The sequence below is a fragment of the Orbicella franksi genome, chromosome 3, assembly GCF_964199315.1.
Source record: "Orbicella franksi chromosome 3, jaOrbFran1.1, whole genome shotgun sequence".
NCBI lineage: Eukaryota > Metazoa > Cnidaria > Anthozoa > Scleractinia > Merulinidae > Orbicella > Orbicella franksi.
Window position 1 is genome coordinate 6,404,031 of NC_138147.1, and position 24,551 is coordinate 6,428,581.

The following is a 24,551-nucleotide window of genomic DNA, read 5'->3' on the forward strand; positions in this document are numbered from 1 at the left end:
CAATCCTGGCAAATGATTGCTGCGACTTGTTTACTGTATCGAGAAATTTCGCGCCAAACGTTGCCATGACAATTTTGTAATTTCACATGTGAAATTACAAATTAGGCTGAAATTTCTGATTTAGGAAAAAAAAACTGATTTAGGAGTAATTTGTCAACTATGGTATTATTCAAGATATTGGGGTCAGAGGAACTCGATAGCTTGGAGTTCGAAATAACCAATTTCGAGAGAAAGCGAGGTTTTTATGTTTTATTATTTTTTTCCGATTTGAGCCTCAAAATATTCTTAACATACTCTTACGTCCTACAATATTTGGAAACTTGCTTGCTAATTTTAACACTGTGAATATATTGAAATTGAACTTCTGTGTGGTTACTATTATCACATATGCATTTAAACAATTGGGGCTCAGCTGACCTGGGTATATATCTACTTTTGTGTAAATGTTAACTATTGCTTTACATAGTTTTCGAAAGGAAAATTTAATTGAAGTATTTTTTAATAGCTCTTGGTTGTCTCAACTTGAATGATTTCTCAGCATGTTCTTGAAAACTTTGATCATAGTTCAGTGACAGAGGGGATTGGTTTCATGATGAAACAAGAAAAAGTTCTTTGTTGTATGTTTTTGTTCGCTTCTTCTGGCCATGACCGTGCACAAAACACAATGGACAATGCATGCCCGCGAGAGCCACTAACCGATAGAACGGTTTCGGTTACGTTTGTCATGCATATTACGTCAGCCCAAAACAAAAGTTTGCGCACGCGCGGTTGTGGATCTCCCGACACACATCTTGTCATCTCTGTTACTTCGTTTGAAGTTTGCCGGGCTTCATATAGCTATTCTTCTTTATTTACTATACTTAATCAGCATTCTCGCAAAATAAATTTTTACAAAAAGAGTTTTTATAAAACTAAGGGTGTAACTGCAATCCCCCGCCCAATGAAACCCTCCCCCCAATGAATCCTTTTTTTAACAAAAATAAGTCACGTCAAACGTGCAATATGCGCTTTCTTTATGGTACAAATTCCGTATAAATATCAGAAAACAACGCAACACGCCATTAACTTTTCTCTCAGTTCTTACAATTGCATTATTATCTTGCAGGAACAGCTGTTTGCCAAGGCTTTTTAGATTTATTTCACGTCGTGACTGATTTTGAACGAACTAACTATTAACACTTTCTCGACTCTCGATACTTTATAAACTACTATTTAGAAAAAAATCTAATTACGTCCGGAAAACCGCTGAATCTGCGTAAGCTCTACTCAAAATATGTTTTACACGTAGCACTTATTTCAGTCTTTTCTCTACGAGTTCAAAGATTGCATTTAAAATAAGAATCTAATCCATTCTTGAAACCAAGTGACCATCATGCGCTTGTTCTACCAATGCGAGCTTCGTTCTATCAAAACGACAAACTAAGCTGAAAATAGAGCAGTTTTTTCAGTTCAGCGTCGAAAGTAATCAGGCAATTACTTTGGTTTTGGTTTTGGTTTTACTAAGGTTTGAGATTTTGCCGAGTAGTTTAATTGAAAAGTAATTGGTTTGGTTTTGGTTTTACGACACTCAATTGAAAACCGCTCTAACAAACAGATCGATGAATTCAATCGGAACCAAGAGCCAAAATCGTTAAAATTACTTTTTGTTTTTTCTGATACGAAGACTTCACTTAAAGACTTATTAAACACTGTTACATTGATATATTACTGCCCACCCAATGTTACTAAGAGTCGATGATCACGAATTAAATTTTAGTCTCAAGAGGACTTAACAGCATGCGTAATGTAACTGGTATCATGCTAATTTACAAAGTATAATAAGTCTTTCGATTCGTCTGTTTAAGTCAATTAGCAACTTTAATCCAGGTTATATTCGCATAATAAGCAACACCTGTCAACAGCTGATAACAATGTTAAACTTTATCCATATGTACTATCTTCATAGCAATCTTCCACAGACAAGTTCCCAGGGCCTGTGATAATTTTCTGAAATTTATTATTACTTTAGTAACATGTGGTATATGCTATATATATCACGTATTCGTGACCTTGTAGCCCATGGCAACATCCAGACTTTTTTCTTATCGCTGTTCTGCGACTTCACAGTAAAATATCAAGCAAAAGACAGGATTCTGGCATTGTCTGACGTAATGCGTGAAGTTGTTTAACGAGTCAAGCATCTTTCTAAAAATAGCCGCACAAAGATCATAAGAAGAGACTCAACGAAGCACCCAGTTACATTATCCTTTCTTGCAAAAATAAAATGCAATGGTAATGAGTTTTCTTTGGGAAATACGCGAATCTGCTTGGTAACTTGTAAGTAAGTTATTCCACTGTTGTCCATTTTCCCTTCAAAGGGAACATCTTTCTCGAGTTAACGGTTTAGCTTAGAAATACATAAAATACGGAGGTTTTTGACTGAAATTCCTTAGTGTGTCAACTGAAACAATGGCACTGCTGGCCCTCGTTTTCTATGAACGTCAGTCAGCTCGCTGCTTCTTGTGGACTACTAGTTTTTACAAATTCAGGCTCGTATAACATGTAGTCTGAAGTAATATACTTCACTTAAAATAACCAAGGAGCCTTTACAAGGGCTGCTGTTCGGTTCGCGAGTGGAACTTCCACGAGTGACGTTTTTTATTTATTTATTTATTTATTTATTATTTATTCGTTTAGGACAATTTAATGGCCCAAAGTAATACAAACACTAGAAAACATGCTATACAATAAGAAAAAAGTGTCATAAGGATGGTTAGCAAAAGAGACATAAATCCCCATGTAAGGTAGACCACCTTAAAGAAAAAGAAAAAGAAAAAACACTAAACAAAACAGCAAACACTTGAAGCCTGACGAACTAACAGTGGTAACACATTCCACTTGTCAACAATCCCATAAAAAAGCTAAACTTAAAAGTATTAGTCCTAAATTATAAATTGCGAATTAACATAAAAGACCGCAATTATTTTCGAATTTTCGGATTCCCGATCGACTGAAGATTCTGTTTAGAGGATGATGCATTACTGATACAGGTGCCAGTATCCCACGTACATAATGGCACTTTCCATGCATCCATAGGTACCTCGTAATTCTATGAACTCGTCCTTACTGTCCTCCGATCCAGAACTGAGTTGTAGAATCTGGACTGGAAGTACAACGAAAGTTTGGATTAAAATTACCATAATTACCAAAGTTATCTTCGTTGTCGACCACATCACCTTTGTTTCCATTGAATTGGCAAACATTTCTGCTACTGTCCGTGTGCAGGGAAGCTCTACTTTTCTTATTCCACAGTGGCACAGTGCATGAGACACATTCGTAACCCCGAATGTTTATAATCTCGAATTGATAGCACTTGGCTGAGATCGGCACTGGAATGTTCATGATGTCGAAATTTGCCAGCGAAGTTCTCATGTAATCTCGGTACACAACACCGTCTGTGTCGTAGCGGCAAGTTGCTCGCCAGTGGGTTGACTGTTTTGCAAGCCATTTAAGATAAGTTGGACGGATTAAGTACGCCTTCCAGTTGAGCATCTCACCACTGACAGCATTTGAATCAGTGTAGTCCGAAAAGACAATACCCTAGAATGGAAAAAACAATCGAAATCGTGAGTAGGGACTGATGATTTTAAGATATTATTTCGCCGCTTAGAAGATCCTGTGCTTTCTCTACTCAAGCTTTCCTTGTGTTTTGACGTTACCATCTTCTTTTCTCCCCTCTTCACTTGTTTTAGGGGTGTCGAATGGTCCCATTCAATTTAAAAGTGCTCGAAAAATTGGGCTTTTGCTCGAATTGCTCACAAAAATTAGATGAGTGCTCGCTTGGTCATGTTCGCAAGATTTTTGCAACTGCTCACATGCTCGGATTCTGAAGTCTGGTAGCATTTAGCTTCTTCTCGCGGATAGAAACTGGCTTTAGATCGCCTTGAGCGTCCATCCACTGACTCACATGAAGCTAAGTGACGTAATTTGGCATCAAACAAGGCATACTGGCTGTTAGCGAAGTAAGCGGCTGAGATTGGTTGAGCCGCAATAAGATCCTAGCATGTTGCTTCTAACTTTGTGCCTATCATGTCCTGTTTTGGAAGTGTCAGCCAGATTACTTGGCACAAAACAACTTTTCCATCTAATTGAAAAGAGAGATTCCAGCTAGCGGAAAATTTGCGAAGTGCTCGCTGCTCGCCATCTGCATTTTCTGAAGTTCTCGCTGCTCGCAAGACAAATTTGTACACTGCTCGTGTTTGCAAAAATATACGCACTGCTCGCATGCTCTCAAAGACCATTCGATACCCCTTGTTTTCTTACTCAGAATCCCGGGGTGAGGGAACTCCCGAATAGAAAGGACGGGGCGCTCATCGGAAATTTTGAAAAGAATGCCTAAGAGCGGGCCAGAAGCAAGATCCTCTTTTTGGGTGTGGCTTGAATTTTTTTCACCCCTATTACCGTGACAGAGTTACCGGAGCAAATTAGACAAATTAGCTTAAAAATCAGTTGACTGTCAAATATCTCCTGTCTGTCTGACTGTCTGTCTGACAGTTACCGCAAAAGTTCCCGCCGTGGACCTTTTGAGGCTGAACACCTAAGAGGTACCAAAGCTGTTTAATTTACGTTAAGTTAATTTTAAAAGTAGCTTATAAGGCAGAAGTGAGGAAGGCTATGACAAAGTACAGCACCACACTACTACACCCCACATTACCAATTTCGTTATTGCAAGTTACCTTCATTAGGTCCTTTTTGGAAAAGCTAAATGACTGGATCAAATTCCAAGCGAACCCAGGCTCTGAATCAAAATCACAGAATACTTGGAAAGTTTCATTGTCGTCATCGATAATTTTGTACAATCCAGACACGCTGATCCCAGCTGCTTTGTAGCCTTGGCAACTCTTTCTTAGCTGAATCTCGCAGTGTCTTCCAACAAACTGTACCGGACAAGAACAATTGTACCGAACGCTGGTGGGCTCACAGATTTCATTGCAGGTTCCTTCATTTAGACACGGATTGTTCCTGCAGCAACCATTGGTGCACGTGACTTTATCAAGACATGACGCTTCGCTTCTGTGAATCTGAGGAAGAAGGTCATATTCATCGGCTTTTAATATTGCTATTATTTTAAGGCTCTCTAGAACGCCAATTAGAGCTTTAGGATTGCATAAATTTAACCAAAAACTTTGCCTTTTTTGAGAGGAAGTTATGGGATTTTTCAGAAATTCACGAAATTTTTGCCAACAATGTATAACTTTACTGCTAAAGATAATTTCCAGTCCGTAATGCGCAGTCCCAGCACCCTCATGTTTATAAACATAAAAAAATCTCACTCGATGGAAAGCGAATCGATGTTATTCGTTACGAACCACATACCTTATCTTTGAGGCCTTTCAAATTATTTTCCAGCTGCTTCAGCTGCGAAGTTGTTTTGTCAAGTGATATCATGAGAAAGAACGAAAAATAAACTGTTCGCGTCCAAAACGGCGGTTGACATGAAATTTTGAATTCACTTCATGTAAGTAGTCGCAAAATGTTCACATTTTGTGATGTCATACATGCAACAAAACGAAAAACGTAAACAAACTTTCGAGAGTGTGCAGTACGGACTGGAAATCAGCTTTAAGTTTAAAAAAAGGGAGCTTAAGCAACGACGACGACGACGCCGAGAACGACGCCTGGTAAAAAATGAATGTATATTTTACAAGCGAAGATCGCGATTGTCTAGATCTGTTCGGTACGCCGATGGCTCTAAAAACGTGTTTAAGCTAAATATGCAACGACGGCGTTCAATTCCAAATCGAGATACGAAAAATTAGCCGTCGTCGTCCACGTTCCGTAGACGACTCAGAACTTGGTCATTTCACGTTGTTGTCTTCAAGACGACGGCAAAGAAATGTACAAAGATTTATAACGCACGTGCACAGCTATTGTTTTGCTCATTAAGCCTTTTGTTTGGTGACGTTCTCGTTGCCGTCGTCCTCATGGTTTGCTTAAGCTCCCTAAAGTCGTAACCAGAACCTAACACGATAGTGGTATCTGTCGTCGAGTTATTTGGGTTTAAAGTAGTTTTCAGTGAACAATATGTGTTTACTTCCAGACGCCATCTTTAATGACCAACATCCATCTCGCACGTGACTAACTTGAACACTACCCCATGCAAGCTAACGCAGCATCTCCCCTGTATTGTTCAAAAGTATAAAATGTAGGGAAACGAACAGAATGTGAGAAGACTGACAAAAGATCTATGAATCGCACTTGTTCCGGGATCCCACTTAATTTTGTAGTCTGCCGCACAGCTGCTACTTACTTTGGCTACATCTCAGGTTGTTGCTTTCCGTGGCAAGAACTTTTAATTTGCTTGAATCCACTGAGTGTAACGTAAGATGTCCCTTGACTCAAGTTTCTAATAAACGAAAGTTTCTCGAACATATTCTTTGCCACATTGTGCAGAGCAGGAGAACAAAATTTGGCTTGACTTGATTGTATTAATGTCTGTCTCTAAATGAGGTCTTGGCCTAAGCCTTTCCACCATAGGCAAGTCTGTTATTCTGCTCCGAAAATATTAACCACTTACAACTTCAGACATTTCTCACTACAAGATTTTGCATGGTAATACACATAGATAGGTGGTTACCATATGGCTAGTGGCTTTCACAAACTGCTTACTGTTGGGTTTCCCATGTTTACGAAGTGTCGGCAAATTCTCTCCACACAATATTCGGTTGTCAAGAGATGATGTTGCCCAATAAAAAATATCGAAAAACGTCGCCTTTCAGTAATTTTTATTCACAGCATCTTTCACTACCTTGGTGATCCTCGAGCTTTGTTCTCGAAAAACTGCTCGGTCACTTCGCGAGCATATTTTTGCGCCAAATAGGGGTTATTATTTATTTCTCCTCATAATGGTGCATTGAAAAACATTGTGAAAATACACACTCAGTGTCAGATGTGTTTGCACTAAAGTCTCATAAAGGCCTATTTACACCACAGAAAATTCTCTGCGTCGTTTCCGCCGTAACGAGCCACAATTTCACCCACTGTTTGAAAATTCTTTGAAATTGCACTCGCCTGAACGGTCCGTACAATTTTAAGACAATTTCCAAATTGCCAAAGCAAACACAGGTGAAATTTTGGCTCAGCACTGATGAGGAAATGTCATTCACACAACAAAATGTATCCACGCCGAGCTACTAGTATTATTTTTGCCTACGCGCACCATTCACGGCACCGAGCCAAAAATTTTTTGTCATAAAGTGTCTATACGGCCAACAGGGTTTTCGTATTTTCGTATTTCTAAAATGTGTAAAATGCATTCTAACCTATGACTTAGGTGATACAGTATGGCCTAGGAATTTTACGAATTATACTTTAACAGTGAGACTGATAACTTTTTTAATGGCGTCAATTGGCTTTTTTGATCTGAAAGAAAAGTGACAAAAGCAGAAAAGTTAAGCAACAGATTAGGATTTATCATTACCTTCCTCCGAAGGATGTAATAACTTGACCCGTGAGACTGTTTGAGAGAACTTTTGTTGGTAAAGTGACTTCCTTCATTCAGCTCGCAGTATTTTTGTTCGGTGTTTTCCTTGTAGTTCAGAGACAAACATCGACAGTCCTGTATGCATTTCATGTAGCACTGAATTGGGTTTAACGTGACAGAATTGTGAAATACATGGCCAACAAACTCTGAGTCTTGCACGGCATCTTGGTACACGTCGAGGGAAATCGTTTGACAGCTTCCTGTCAGGCAGTCTCCTTTAACTTGCAGAAACGCAATGAAAAACGAAAACAACTTTGGGAAAATCATGTTTTGGGAGCTATCAGTTGGACGCTTTTGATGAAATTCGACAGGTGATAGGGTGCCGAAAAATAATGTATGCAAACTGGTTTGGTCACTGAAAATGAAAGCCGATCGAGGAGCCCTGGGGGTGTTTGGTTGGAAGAGAGTTGCAATGGCAAGGAGAGATATCCTACACAACTCGTCCAATATCTCCTAAACCAAAAAAAAAGTCAATCAAAGAATCCCTGTCTTTTCTTTAAGACGCCCTGCTTTCTTACTTTTCGTACTTGTACATTGTAGTCGTCCCACTTTTTTACACCTGTCCTACTTAACTTTTTGCAATTTGTAAACAAAAGGTAAATAGCTGCCGCACTTTGTAATAAATTAAGCTGTTGCACTTTGTAAAAACTGGCGTCAGACTTTGTAATAAACTTCTCTAGAGTAATTTTTTGGATACGTTGTGGACAAACCACGGACGTACCTTCTTCTAAGACGGGGGAGGGGTGAAGATAGCACTCGAGAGCGGGGAAATATATCCTATTTGAAATCTACATGGGGCTGATTAAAGATTTCATTTGGAACATTTGAAGGCATGCGTGCGAATGAATTTCTGTTGAACATAAAATCGCTGCAAAAGATTTTGTATTCATTATCTATCCAGCTTGACTGTATAGTCAAATCTTTAAGGTTGGCATGGCTAAAACTACTATTTAAGTTTTCAAATGCAACATGACCGGACGTATTTTATTATCTCACATGTTAGAGCCCGTAGGAGGTCTGTTCTTTCTAAATTGTAATTATGATGTTTCTAATTATGCCACAAACTGTTGTTATACAAGTGAATATATGAGAGCTCATATAACTGCGATGATAATGCAATCATGTCTTCAGAACTTTTGTTATGGTGGTCTGAGTTCCGTGAAATTTTTTCGCTACAGAAAGTGATGGTAAAAATATTATTTGGAATAATAAAGAAATTCCGAATAGACAAAATGCTCTCATAAATGCTGACGACGTCTGACTCTTGCGCTCGACCTCGTTATATTAAAGATCTCTGCCGCGCTGTTGATCCCGAAATGCAGCCTTTTGAAGCGTTTGAGCCCTCTATGCGTGTAAAATGCAGTGATTTTCCTGCTTTCTTCGGCCAGCTCTAGCTGCATGTAGTCGTCGTTCATGTCTTTAAGTGGGAAAAATACTTGGCCCCATTGATTCCTGTCTCCAGCTCTCTTAAAGCGGGAATGGCATGTCTGATTCTTTTTATGTGCTTGTTGGCATCTGTCATGAGGCTTACTCTGATGTTTTCTCCGTCTTTCTTTGGGATAAGTACAAGGTTGTTACACCACTCCGTTGGTTTTTCCCCTACACCTTCAATGATTATCCATTTCCACCCATTTATCGAACATTTCATCAAATTTGTCTTTGAGCCCTAGAGATATTCTTCTCTGTTTCTGCACAACGTATTTTGCGTCTTGATCCAAGTGTAGTTTCACCTTGACTCCTTTCAACTTTCCTAAGCCTGAGAACACATCGTTGAACTCCTCAACTAAGTCGACTGTCACTTGCCGATTCTCCCCCATAACTGGCAGAGGCGCGCTTGAGGTCAGGTCCAGGTCCTACGAGACCCATCCGTTCGGCAGCCCCTCGGCTTAGTAATGCGGTGTCACCTTGACCTTTAACTACATAAACAGGTTCTGCTATCTCCTCACTCCTCGAGTGAGTGTCACTGTGAATTTTTCCAGCAGGGGTAGCGCTAATTTCCTCCGCAGCCGTTTTTTGGGATGTTACGCAACGCTCCCCCCAAAAAAACGGCTGCGGAGGAGACTACTAGGGTAGCGCCGGCCCCTTCTCTTCTCCGGAGCAGCTTCTGATCGCTATACTATTGGGCTATAGGAGACAGTTCCCGGCCTCAAGAGTCCTCATGGGCCTGATGAGGATAAGTGAGTGATAGGGGACAGTTCGCTTGAAACTTCCCATAGTGCTTTTCGGTAACCACCGTGACGTCAGCCTGCGTGTCCAGGTGTAGGCTGATGGCAATGTAGTTGATGTGAACACAGGCGTCTCGAGCTCACGTCTCGAGAAGAGCGAAAAATAAATTACTCTCTGGCACGTACGTATTTTTTCATGAAAGCGTCACGTGCGCTTTGTGTGAGTCGCGGGCGAAAAGACCCCTGGTGGGTCTGTACTGACGCGGTGTTAAGTTACACGAGGAGCCGTCGAGAATTTGAACGCTTTATAACAAATTGTATGGGGAACGAAATACGGTCAATTTAGAACGCTAAATATTCCGAAATATGAACATTTTTCATGTAAGATTAATAAAACTTACTCATTTCTTGTGTGTCAGTCTGTTGTGATTTTTGGCTATCTCTGCCGCTTCGGGCCTTCTTTGCCATCACTGATATTCCCTGAGCGGTATTTCGTTTTCACTTGTTGCAGCGCAAACGTAAGCATTAGCGCAAGCACAAGAAAAAGAAAAAAATTGATCCTTGTGCTTATGCCTGCGTCAAGGCCGTTTTCACGGTGAAATAAAAATTATTGTGTTTGCGCTTGTGCTTGCACTTGTGCTTCCGTCGCTAGTGAAAACCAGGCTTTTACAAGATAGAATCGTCAATCAAGATCTTCTATCACGCATCGTAATCAAATATTTACTGTCAATAGGAGGCAACGCCTATTTGATCAACGAAACAGGTTAGTCTGAATTTCAGTCGTCTCTTCCCTTTACCCCTTCGGGGTAAAGGGAAGAGACGACTGAAATTCAGACTACGAAACAGGTATGCGGATCCCATACACTGCTCGTGAATTCAAGATGGGGTCTTACTAATGAGCCAGTAATGAGAGTTTTTCTTAAATGTGTTTAGACAACGATGCAAGTTCCTTCTGATAAATCCGAGGGTAAAAGAAAGTATAGTAAAACTTTATCTAGCTGCTTAGCCTTGGCTATAATGCTGGTAACAAGACGAGTATTCCACTTGAGGTCCTTAGAGAGTTCCACTCCTACTAAATATTTATGGTGTTTATTCATGGTGCATTTCTCCTTTGTGCGGGACCTCCCCCGATTTCTTTTCATTGCACTTTGCACTTTGGGCCCCGTCCACGCGACGCGGGAGCAATTTAAAAACGCAACAATCACCGGTCATCTTGGATTTTTGTTTGAGGAAAGCTCGGTCAGGGAAATCACGTGGTTCTCCTCAGTGACGCCATCGTTTTCGAAAAGATCCGTTTTAAAATGCTTTCCGTCCACACGAAAACGCAAGGCTGGCGTTTTCAAATCCCTCCGGTTGGAGGAGCGTTTTCGAAAAGCTCCGTTTTCGTGACGGATTATTCTGGACCGTAGGCCTAACCGTAGAAATATTATAAAGCTGTAGGCGTTTTTAAATTTCTTCGGCGTAGTGTGAACGGAGCCTGGAGCAAACCGCGATGACAATGGGCACCACCAAACAAAAGGTTTAATGAGCAAAACAATAGCTGGACAAGTGTGTTCAGTAAACCTTTATAGATTTCATAGCCGTCCTCTGCAAAAATAATAACGCAAAATGACCGCGTTCTGCGTAGGCCGGAGAACGCGAACGACGAATCGAACTGCTAATATTTCGTATTTCCAATCGGAACTGAACGCTGTCATTACATATTTAGCCAGAGAGAGGTTTCAAGCCATAGGCATCCTGGACAAATCCCAAAAAATTGCAAAAATCGTAGGTAATAAAAATTCAGCGTCGCCGTCGTCATTGTTAAGCTTCCTTTTTGCATGTCGGCTGCGAAGGTCGATAGACTTGTTTAACTTGAGGTCTCTTATATAAGAGGCTGCTTTGTGCTTTGCTCATGCTTTATCCCAAGACCAATCGATCGCCTGCACATCAGAGTATCGTGTAAACACCGTAAACAATCACATAAATTGCAGCTGTTTGTCAAGGTTCTAAGTCAACGATAAAGTCAATTGTCAAACGTTTCGTTAAATACGAAGTTTTTCCCTCTTGCTGCAGTACCTTTTTATCTTTATACCCATAACTACTCGCCAATTGTTTGTATCTTCTTCTTCTTCAGTATAGCTGAAGGCTTTGAACATTTAAAGGCCATCGTCATCAATAACGTCCTTGAACATGGCGAGTTGATACTCGGGGCTTTCAAGCTCCAAACCAAGTAATTATGACAGTATTTCTCTTTCCATAGCTTCCAGTTCTCGGGGATCTCGCTCGTAATTGACCTCAAATCTTAATGTTGCGGAGACAATGATATCTGGTGGAATAACACTGTAGATTGCGATGCTTTCGGCGGCGAGGCACTGGAAGTTTTTTTCGCTAGTAGGCATTCGTAGGCGGTGTACGTTGACGACGAAGTTGAACTACCCTTTCGTTGCAGCATGTGATATTAGATGGCAGAGAGAACCTTTCAACGAACCTCATCAATCAAAGCTTGATCCGGTTACTGTAACTAAAGATACAAAAGGTGAACGCGCATATTATATTAGTATATAGCATAAATTACATAGCCGCTACAGAACATAAGCGTGCAGAGAAAGAATGTTTTGCAAATTAACATATTGTAAGTAACCTGTGTCCGCCATTTTGAATCATGAAATCCAGCGGGTGTCAGAAACTCGTTTGTCCGGTTTCGCCATGACATCAGTGCTTTCTCATTGGCTCACAGACAAGCCTTTTGTTCTTTCGCTATATAAGTGCGACACCACCCGGATGGTTGGGCGGCTAGTTAATTCCACCGCAATGTACATATCTTCCTGGATGTATAATAAAGTATATGTCTTTAACCCCCCCACATATACCTACACAACCTACATCTCATTAATCCCCAACATATACCTACAGAGCCTACATCTCATTAATTCCTCACATATACCTACAGAACGTACATTTCATTAATCCCCCACATATACCTACACAACCTACATCTCATCACTCCCCTACATATACCTACACAACCTACATCTCATTAATCCCCACATATACCTATACAACCTACATCTCATTAATCCCCTACTTATACCTACACAGCCTGCATCTCATTAATCACTCACATATATCTACACAGCCTACATGTCATTAATCCCCGATATATAGTTAATTCCACCGCAATGTACATATCTCAGTTAAACTTCCTGGATGTATAATAAAGTATCTATATTTTTTAACCCCCCTACATATATCTACAAAACCTACACCTCATTAATCCCCCACATATACCTACACAACCTACATCTCATTAATCCCCACATATACCTATACAACCTACATCTCATTAATCCCCTACTTATACCTACACAGCCTGCATCTCATTAATCACTCACATATATCTACACAGCCTACATGTCATTAATCCCCGATATATAGTTAATTCCACCGCAATGTACATATCTCAGTTAAACTTCCTGGATGTATAATAAAGTATCTATATTTTTTAACCCCCCTACATATATCTACAAAACCTACATCTCATTAATCCCCCTTCATATAACTACACAGCCTACATCTCATTAATCCCTTACATATACCTACACAACCTACATCTCATTAATCCCCCACATATACCCACAGAACGTACATCTCATTAATCCCCCACATATACCTACACAGCTTACATCTCATTACTCCCCTACATATACCTACACAACCTACATCTCATTAATCACCCACAAATACCTACACAGCCTACATGTCATTAATCCCCTATATATACCTACGCAGCAGTACATCTCATTAATCCCCTACATATACTTACACAGCCTACATGTCATTAATCCCCTACATTTACTACACAGCAACACATCTCATTAATCACCTACATATACCTACACAGCCTACATCTCATTAATCCCTTACATATACCTACACAGCAATACATCTCATTAATCCCCTACATATACCTACACAGCCTACATATCATTAATCCCTTACATATACCTACACAGCAATACATCTCATTAATCCCCTACATATACCTACACAGGCTACATGTCATTAATAGGCCCTTAACTTTGCACGATCCGGTCACACGGTATAAAATCACACATGCTGGTGAGCAAGTTGCGCAGTGGGACTTCCAAATGCCCCAGCATGTGTGATTTTGTGCCATGTGACCGGATCGTGCAAAGGGCCTATCCCCCACATAAACCTAGACAGCCGGATGCCGGTTTAAAATGGAAAATCTAGGCCGCAGTAAATATCTATTCCAGCTAAACAGATTCGTGAATGCGGTGGTTCCTAGTCCTTTTGAGTTAAAATAAAATAATAATTTCCCATCTGGATCTAGATCTGCAAAAATTTAAGCGGCCATATTTTTGTATTTGGTCTATGCGGCTGGTTCGTCGCACTAAACTGTACACACAAGCAGCTGAAAGCTATGTCAGTAATGTTTAATGTAATTCAACAAGAATCTTTGTCCACCTGATGTGCGTCATTTTCTGTCCCTCAGTTTTAATTAAAACTGAATGTCATTTTTCTTGCGTCGAATTATTGTGTCACTTGCTTGAAACAACACAACAAGGGGAAATAGTTTTTCCTTCCTCTAATTAAAACGATGTTTTTTCTTTCTCCCTCTGCATATGACACCTTTTTGCTTTCAGAAAAAACGTCTATTTCTCTATTTCGTTGGAATGCCTATCCCTCGCCTAAACATGATTTTCCACTGGTCTTGCATCAAGAAAATCAAAACAAAACAAGAAAGAAAGGGAAGTTAAGATCATACTGAGAAGATAAGAACCTTTAACCTTTAAGTGTCAAGGTATTTAGCCCTAGCGGACAGTAAACAAGAATGAACCTGCAGTACTAAAATACTAAAGATGAATATTTACAATGCTAAAATAATTAAAATTAAAATACTAAAATTATAAGAATTATTTACAACGTAATCTATTCAGTGCAAAGTTTACAGTAATAACTAACCTGTATACACGTACATTGTAATACATATTTACGCCCTTATCACCTACACGCAAAGTAAATGGTAACTTTTCCATATTTAAACTATTCCGGTTATGCCTTTAAATTATTTATAACGGCATAAATAAAGGAAAATAGACAGAAACATCAGTAGCGAGAGATGCCGTCGAGTGACCTTGAACTGCAAAAACGCCTAATATACGGAAACACAAATAGTCATGCGATCTACCAAAACGAAAACAATACTAACTGTGAATACCGAATATGTGAAATAGAACTACAACAAGAGTGCATTTCAAAACGCGGGAAAACACATAAGTACTAAAAACCGAACTGAAAAAAGGTTTTGGTACCCCAACAGAAATGGCCAAATACCGATTGGACGCTCCAGCCCGTGTAAACTAGGAGACCCCAGGTGAAATCGGTCGCAAACTCATTTGTTATTTATGTCCTGCCATAGCTGAAAAGAAGCTCAACAACGTAAAAATAATACTTGTTCAAATAATGTTTTAAAGTGGAATGGGTTGTAAGACCCTCAGGGGCGAGATGGGACTAAAAAGTATGCTGCTTTAAGCCCCTGCCGCTGAAGGACCTTTATCCTTCGCTGAATCTCGCAGTGGTTTCAACGTAATATCATGGCTGAAAGATTAATCCTAATTTTGGCGCTAGATTTCGTTTATAATTTTACGTGCTAAATTACAGAGCCACGTTTGCAATGGCAGCGTTTGGCGCGACGTTTTTATACCTATCGGCGTATAAACAAGCAATGACATAACGTGATGTATCAAGCTAGAGACGCGATAAATGAAGTTATAAAGCCCAGTGCCACTGTTGTGAGACAGGAGCCCGTGACTGTAAGAAATAATGCAAAACGCAACAGTAAGAGAATACTTAAGGAGATGTGACTGTTGAAAACATTCATGAAGTCATCCTAGTCCGAAACTAGCGCCAGCGAGACGTTACCACATAGAAAGTACCGCTTCTATATGATCCCAAGGCTAACTTAGCTAATAAGTTAGTACTGGACACGTCATCTGTCTAACAAATGGTAAAATCAGCTAAAATCCTTGTAAAACTTGTACTACTAGCGTAAAAACGGGACGTACAAGTTAATTATCAACTCGTACAAGTTAATTATTACTACCACACTTGTAACACAATTTGCGTCACTTACGCAGGCTTCAAAAGATGGAATGCAAACATATATAATAAATTTCTGTTGTTCAGACGTTCTGTTCCTTAAAACTTAGAGAAATAATCAAATACAAGTTTTTCTTTTTCCGTTTCTCCTTTGCATAAGCCCTTTCTTACTATCCAGACGTATTTTAAGTTTAAGCTACTCACTCGGTGAAGAATTCGTTTCATCTCTACGCCGAACATGATAACTTGAACTTCGCTGCGACATGCGAAATCCTTATACATTGGTCAGCGCATTCAAAAAATGTCTAACAGCAAGAGAACGAGCAAGGGAAGAATTGAGTGAATCTCCCATCCATACCTAAACTCGGATTTTCCAAGTTTAAAAACGACTACCTTGCAGGTTTCCAGTAACAAATTACCAAGTGTGTAAATTACGCTCATGCAAATACCTTTCATTCAAGGTTATTATGACTCCGCCGGACAACTTGCAAAGAAATTGAAAAGGGGAACGCGAGTTACGGCCGCGTAACATTCGACACGAAAAGGTATTTGACACCGTCATTCAATTAAACTGCGGCTTCACTTAATCATACCGTGTTCATTTATTGACGAATGAAGGAAAAAAAACTTCTCTACTCTGCGGTAGTGAAGTCAGTCATTTGCTCCCAAACCAAAACTGAGTGGTTGCTTCTGAGCTTGAAGTACAACGGAATTTCGAATTTACAGCTTGGTAAAATCCAAAATTGTCTTCGCTTCCTACAACATCACCACTCTGATTTCCGTCGAAATCGCAACCATGTCGATATGAACTGTCGATATGTAGAGGATAAGCACCTTTTAGATACCAGGTTGCTGCCGTACACTTCACACATTCATTTCCCCGAATGTTGACAAGCTCGTACTTTTGGCAGCTGCTTGCCGCCGTGGGGGTGACTCTGACGATGTCGAAGTCTGCAAATGAGGCTCGCACGTAATCCGTATATACCGTGCCGTCTGTGTTGAATCGGCAAGTAGCTCGCCAATGAGTCGAGTGATCTCTGAGCCAAACAAGGTAATCCCTTCTTATCAGGTACGCCTGCCAGTTTGGGGAATCGCTGCTGACCGCACTTGAATCCAGGTAATTGTAAAAGACAACGTCACTCTGAAAGAAAAGAAAGACCACAAAATAGAAATTAAAATAATGGATTTTTCCAAATTTTCATAATGCGCATCGTTTTAAGACAGCTAACCCCTCTGTTAAAAAAAAAATCCCGATCATTTTAATCACATTTTACTTAAATGTTCGTCTTTTTCAAGCTTCCTTTTGTCTTTTTTCTTTAAGCAAACTTGACGTGAGCTCGGCATGCAATTATTATAATCACTCAATTGCAAACGGCACGTTTCAGTCAACATCTCCAAATAAGTTCAAACTCAAAATTAAATAGTTGCTAACCCTAGAGAAAATGAAATAGCATAATGTAACTGTCACTACGATAATTATTTCGAATAGAACACTTATTCGTACCAGTCCCTTACTAAGCGAGTACAAATAAGAGCGTTCTGCGTCTCATTTCAGCCCAGTTCGGGTAAGATTCCTTCGCTTCGTAATCAACCTCACGTGTTGTACCCTATGCCGGATGATAAAGTTCTCGTCCATGTTGCTTGCACAGTTCCTGATTCCCTCAACTGAACTAAACGTGTACAGCAGGTCCAGTTTATGAATACCCAAGTCGGCACCCTCACTGGTACAGCAGAACTTTGTCTTGTGGTTTGTTTCTTTTAGTCTTACAAGCTTGTTTTTGCGCGCGTGGTGTCCCTTATTCCGTTGCCTGGCTTTTATTCATGTTTTTCCCAGCTTCCCGTGCGCCCTTTTAGTATTTCACGGTTTTACTGTGAAGTTGCACGCAGAACTGTTTATTATTTTATGCGTGCTTTGCCTCGCAAAAGCCGGGTTTGTGCAATGCCTTTCCCCGGCCTCGACTCCCTTCAAGTTTGCAGATTTTGTTATATTCAGGTATGTTTTTGTATGCATGCGTGCTTTGCCATACGAACAACAGGTTTTGTGCAATGCTTTTCCCTCGACCTCCATTAGTTTGCAGACTTTGTTATATTCAGTAATGCTCTTGTGTGCGTGCTTTGAGTCACAAACATCGGGTTTGTGCAGTGCCTTTATTTCCGTCGGTTCCCTTCAAGTTTGCACGTTTTGTTATATTTAGTCAGTGTTCTTGTATGCGTGTTTTGCCTCACAAACATCGGATTTGTGTAGTGCCTTTCCGTCGGTTCCCTTTAATTTTGCACGCTTTGTTATATTCAGCAATGTTCTTGTACGCGTGCTTTGTCTCACAAACATGAGGTTTGTGTACTACTTTTCCCTCGGCTCCCTTTAGTTTGCACGCCTTGTTATATTCAGCAAAGTTCTTGTATGCGTGATTTGCCTCACAAACATTGGGTTTATGCAGTGTTATTCCTTCGGCTCTCATCAGTTTGCACATTTGATACTGATTCAGTAACGTTCTTATGCGTGCTTTGCCTCAAAAACATCTGGTTATTGCAGTGCTATTCCCTCGGCTCTCTTCAGTTTGCACGCTTTGTTATATTCAGGGATGTGTTTGTAACGGTGCTTTTCATGTTTTGTGCTATTCGCGACAGTCCCTTTCACGCTCGCTCAATAAGGGATAGAGAAATGCGACCGCGCTTGGATGAGTTGGAAGTGTAAAAGGATAAGGAAAGGGAAGGAGGGGAAGAGAAGCGCGGTAGCGTGGAGAGGCAAGTGAGAAAGAGAGACAACATGTTGCGGCTGCTAACAGCCATAAGATTCTTGTGCGAACTGGGTTGAAATGAGATGCACAGCTCTTATTTGTACTCGCTGAGTAAGGAACTGGCACTAATAGTATTCTATCTCCGAGAAGGTCTATCGTTTGTCGTAATCAAAGACTGCTGTGAGCCAACTCGGGAACGATTCGTTTCCTTTTGTACACGTCAGTACAAGACAAATTTGTTGTTCATTCGTGTGCTACGAGCTAATGGGTGAAACATTTTTAGGATTTCTTTTGACGGAATTTCTCGGATGGTACCTGTGCCTACAGTAACGTTTTTTTTTTTCTTACACAGACACCCTCTAGTTTCAAGTTATAAGTCACACAGAAGATTCTCTTCTAATTCATGCATTTAGGATATTTACCTGAAAAAGGTGCTTGTTGGACAAACTAAACGACTCGATCAAATTCCAGGCAAACCCAGGCTCCGAATTAAAATCACAGAACACTTGAAGGGTTTGATTGGTATTGTCGATAATTTTGTACAATCCAGACTTGTCCACTCCAGCTGTTTTGTAGTCTTGACAGCTTCTTGGCTGAATCTCACAGTGTTTTCCAATAAACGGTTCCGGACAAGAACAGTTGTACCGAACGCTGGTAGGCTCACAGATTTCATTGCAGGTTCCTCCATTCAGGCACGGATTTTTCCTGCAGCAGCCATTGATGCAAGTTTCGCCTCCAACACAGGACGCGATGCCGTCGTGTTTCTAAAGAAGAAAAAAGTCCATGAAATTTTGCTTTTAAACAAACTTTTAGACCAAACCACCTCCAAGCCAGATCAATTTTAGACGAAGGCCTTTTTCGCAAATATTGTTTCTTTTCTTATTATTTCTCTTATTGGTTTTGTGCTGTAAACTTACATCCAGCCATTTTCGAGAGCAAAAGGATCGAGGATTTTAGAAAAATGGTGAATGAAGCATTTTGCATGAAGACACTTAATTTAACTGTTAACACTCGACTATAAATAATCCAGTCGAGTCACCTTAGCTTTGATATTCAAACTACACGAATGATTAGAAAAACTATTTAAAGACACATCTTTTTGAAATTGCTTATGAAATCTTATTTTTTTTTATCTGTTTTTGCCCGTTTTAATATTTCATAATTTTTAATGGTCTTGGTCTAAATTTTAGTTAACACGTTTCCATGTCATAAATAAGTAAATACAGCGTCAGATTCTAGCTCACACGCATTAAAGCCTAGGATTCTCTGTAGTGCTTTGTCCTCTGTAGTGCTTCATTCTCACAAATGATTTGACTGAAGAATGCATTTTGACGCATATCTTTTTAGAATTGCTCATGAAATCTTATTTTTCGAGGAATCTTAGCTTTATCACCTTTGTGCTTAGTTTTAGTTAATAAGTACCATGTCAAAAATACAGCATTCGATTGTAGCGCACACGCCGATTATAGCCAAAAATTCTCTGCAACGCTTCACAAATTACACGAATGATGGAAAAGAATAGACTTTAAGACATATCTTTATAGAACTGCTCATGAAATCTTACTTTTTTGGATGGATCTTATCTTTATTTGCCACTTTAATATTTTATAATTTTTAATGAATCTTTGTTTAGGTTTTAGTCAATACAGTTCCATCTCAGAAATAACTTAAGTAAATACAGCGTCAGATTGTAGTTCAATGACCTCCAGTCAACCTGAATTTGGTCATTTCACGCATTTGCTGATTTTTCTTGCAGTTAGAGGTATCCAATATGCCAAATATAGCTTTAATAAACGTCACGTACAACCACTTCATCAGACGCAAGTTTTTTATGCTTTACTTTCTTTAGCTTCTCTTTGTTTACCGACTTCTTTTGCACACGCAGCTGGTGAATCCGGCCGAGAAACCCCGCGATGGTTAAATCGTTGCACGTCGTGCACGAGATGATGGGTAGCATTTCATTTAAAAGAACTTAACGTACGGGAAGTCGCTTTTTCCATGGTTATTACACTGTTCAGAAATGCTAATTATTACCTCAGGAATAAGGCTGTTGTGTGGAAATAAGTGCGTTCAAAAACTGTCTCCTCGAATGATAAAAGCATTTCAGTGAGTATGCTCAACAATTGAAAATCGTAAGATTGGTGTTAACCGCAAAGGTTTCAAACAACCGATATAAACTGCCAGCAAAAACGGAGGCCATTCTCCTGGGGATCTAAACCGTTGCTTGCGTGATTAATTGTTTGTATTTCTAGACTTTTAAGTAGGAAGACCGTTTTCAAAAAACGTCATATGCGTCAATGGAAATTGTTATAACAAAGAAAATTCATTAGCCGTGACATAAACGCCCCATACTAAGCTAACAGTATGCTCAATAATTGAAAATCGTAAGATTGGTGTTAACCGCAAAGGTTGCAAACAACCGATATAAACTGCCAGCAAAAACGGAGGCCATTCTCCTGGGGATCTAAAACGTTGCTTGCGTGATTAACTGTTTGCATTTCTAGACTTTTAAGTAGGAAGACCGTTTTCAAAAAACGTCATATACGTCAATGGAAATTGTTATAACAAAGAAAATTCATTAGCCGTGACATAAACGCCCCATACTAAGCTAACAGTTTGAAACTGTCAAAATTGATTGATCCAATATCGTTAACTGAAAATTACTTTATATCATCTTTAGAAGGATTACCTTTTGAAATTCTTCCATTTGGAAACAACAGCCACCCAAATAGTAAATGATAGTGAACTTATCCGAGGTACTTGTTTTAGCTACACACTACCCTGAACGTGTAGGCACAATATACATGTATATATATATATATATATACATATATAAAAAGTTAAGATGCTTCGAGCCAACAGGGATGCCACGCGCCAGAAGGATCCAAAAGGATTCGTAGTCCAAACCTCGAGTAATGAAATTTGTAGGCAATTGTGGAAAACGAGGACGGACAACTTCGAGCGAAAAAAATATATATACAGTAAAAAATCTAAGAAATCTAAAAAAAAGTTTAAAAATTTAATAAAAATAAACGTTTCGGTCAAAGACCTTCATCAGTTGCAGTGCCTTGCAGTGCAGTTGCACTGCAACTGATGAAGGTCTTTGACCGAAACGTTTATTTTTATTAAATTTTTAAACTTTTTTTTAGATTTTTTAGATTTTTTACTGTATATATATATTTTTTTCGCTCGAAGTTGTCCGTCCTCGTTTTCCACAATTGCCTATATATACATATATATATATATATATATGAAAATATCGGAGAGCAAGAGAATAAGGTGTCTTTAGTTTAATACAAGTGCACAGCAAAGAACTTAACATTACCTCCGCGCCGTAATCCCTCCGTAGGATGTAGTAACGTGATCCAGGAGAGTGTTTGAGAGAACTTTTATTTGTAAAGTGACTTCCTTCATTCAGCTCACAGTATTTTTGGTCGTTGGTTTCCTTGTAGTTCAGAGACAAACATCGACAGTCCTGCATGCACTTCATGTAGCACTGAATTGGGTTTAACGTGACAGAATTGTGAAATACATGGCCAACAAACTCTGAGTCTTGCACGGCATCTTGGTACACGTCGAGGGAAATCTTTTGACAATTACCTCCTGAACAGTCTCCCTTAACCTCCAAAATTGTAACGAGAAATAAAAACACAACCGGACAAATCATGTTTCGTTTTGCCTGATGGATCAGGCCTGGCGTTATCGCTTAAGATTTAACGACATTCCTAGTTAGAGAACGGATTTTAAAGATCGCCTAGGATATAATTCAGCGACGAAAAAAAATTGATCTCTTTCTGATGACGAATACGATTGACAGTAGGATTAAATAAATGTGCTTTTTCCTTACCAAATTAAACCAACCTGTCGCTGGTTGGGCGTCAGCACGAATGAAATGGTGCCTCTGCAGACACATGACTTATTGACCTTCAGAAACGGTTTAAGACTGACTGTAGGGGGAAATTTTCAATGAAGTATTTGTCAATAACAAACCAGATATCAATACAACTTGCAGCGAGAATTTTATTTCGTTTCAAACTTCTTTCGTGAAACTTTGTCGTGGTCTGTAGATGCTTTAATCGAACGGTTTTATTTACAAATTAAGTAGCGGCTATTTTACAAGAACTATAAAATTTCTCACTCGCTCGGCTCGCTGGCTGATTAACATTTTAATTAAGAGTACGTGCGCAAAGACGCATCCTTTTTTAGATGACACCATCGCGTGCAGGGCTCGAAAATGTCGCCAAACATTTTACAGCGTGTCAGTAGTGTTGTCAGTTTCCTCCATGAGCGACAGATCTAAATTAATAATAATAATCATCATCATCATCGATATTTAAACAGGGTGACCTCTTCAGTCGCAGGACTGGTATCAACGGGAGCCCTGTATAATATATTTAAAGAGATATTCATCAAAATCGTTAAGATATCTCTGAATTCATATTGGATTCAACTGTGAGGTTCAAAGCAGGTGTTACTCAAAGGTTATCGTGAAACTCGATAAATGGAATCTGATTAATTTGCTGTGTTCAAAGACAGCTTATTGAGCCAATGCAAGCGGTCGGAGATCGACAATAATTGAGTATGTTTGAAGAATGTTCGAATAGAATGAATGTTGTCTGTTTCTGCATTTAAGTTTTGAGTTATTGTACGTGGTTTGAAGTCTGTGACGGCATGACCGCATGAGTTTCGGAATCATTTTAGCTAAGAAAATTCCAGTTTCTTTCGCATCTTTACCAAGCATTTCCTCTTGTCAGAAGTCTAAACTTGATCGTTTGGGTCTTCTGTTGTTGTAATAAACAAACTTTGGGTCGGGTACTTGTTTGTTCTATACTAAAACAACTATCACCTTAGTGTCGTGTTAAGTGTCAGGTGTCATCCTTTACAAATATACCAATATGCAATATCTCCTGACGCAAACACGTAAGGTTTGGGTGTCAAGTCCCAAAGTTAGAAGTCCCGTCCACATCCGGCTTGTATAATAATCTCAGAGGAAAAACTATGCAACTGGAATGTCATTTTACGACTGTTAAACTGAGGACCTTTTAGCGAAGATATCAGTGACGTCACCTATTGTTATTAATATACCAATTAAACCAGAGAACTATTGGCTGCTGAAAAAAAGAGTCCTTTTGTTTAACCTTTTGAACATTTAAATAACAAAAACAATTTTTGTAAACAAATATCTTCACTATTAGTGTTTGGTTTATAAATTATACGTCAGGCAAGCAACAGCTCTTATTGCAGTTGAGCCTGCAGTCAAATATCCGTACGAACGAGGTGAAATCGAACGGGTCAATACAAAGCAAAATTGACCCTTTCGCCTCGTTTGTATGTCAAACCACTGAAAACTTCAATAACAGCTATTCATGCCAAAGGCCGAACAGCAATGTTTTAATTCCTCTCTATGATCCTACTTACTAATTTTTTCACTAGTGTAGCGCCGAAATGATTGTTAAAAGTGGAAAATAGCCTCTGTCCTTATGGGAGCACCTTTGTTTACAATATTTGCCTCATTAGCATAAGCGATACAGTTTCAGATGGAGCTACAAAAAAACATCAGTTCTGAACATTAAAAGGGCACAATACGATGAACTGTCCCGAGGAATTTGAGCCTGATGTATTGAATACTTTTTGTACTACGCGGATCTGAAAACTCAAAATTTTACATGACTGATGTATGAGCTCATTAGCGCTTTTGCCATCCAGAAGTTTTGCAGTTTTTCAAAACCCATTTCTCTTCGAATATTACACCCAAAGAGCCAAAACTTTTACCAATTACAGTGAACCCCGCCTGACGGCTTCCTCGTTAATACGACCCCCTTCGTTATTACAGCCACTTTATTGTGGCCCGAACAAAAGCTCAGTCAGTCATTTTCTCAATTTAAAGAACCCCTCTGATACGTCCACCCCGTTAATACGGAGAGACGTTTGTGGCCCGTTGATGACCAGTTTAACGGGGCTCCACTGTACTAAGTTTGAAAAGCTCTTTAAATGAGTATAGTCAATAACGGCAGCAAAGAT

At 39.5% G+C, this 24,551-nt stretch overlaps 2 protein-coding genes across 2 annotated transcripts; both read right to left on the reverse strand.

The window, feature by feature from the left end:
• Positions 1 to 2,889: 2,889 nt before the first annotated feature.
• On the reverse strand, positions 2,890 to 8,244 carry LOC145480931 (uncharacterized). Its single transcript, XM_081459274.1, has 3 exons — positions 7,440 to 8,244; positions 4,716 to 5,052; positions 2,890 to 3,579 (listed from the first exon to the last, which is right to left on the reverse strand). The coding sequence occupies exons 1-3, from the start codon at positions 7,787 to 7,789 to the stop codon at positions 3,103 to 3,105; spliced, it is 1,164 nt and encodes a 387-aa protein (XP_081315400.1). The 5' UTR covers positions 7,790 to 8,244; the 3' UTR covers positions 2,890 to 3,102.
• A 6,266-nt stretch (positions 8,245 to 14,510) lies between these two features.
• Positions 14,511 to 22,319, reverse strand: LOC145480932 (uncharacterized). The gene is made up of 3 exons (XM_081459275.1): positions 21,856 to 22,319; positions 18,953 to 19,294; positions 14,511 to 16,933 (listed from the first exon to the last, which is right to left on the reverse strand). The coding sequence occupies exons 1-3, from the start codon at positions 22,195 to 22,197 to the stop codon at positions 16,448 to 16,450; spliced, it is 1,170 nt and encodes a 389-aa protein (XP_081315401.1). The 5' UTR covers positions 22,198 to 22,319; the 3' UTR covers positions 14,511 to 16,447.
• Positions 22,320 to 24,551: the final 2,232 nt, after the last annotated feature.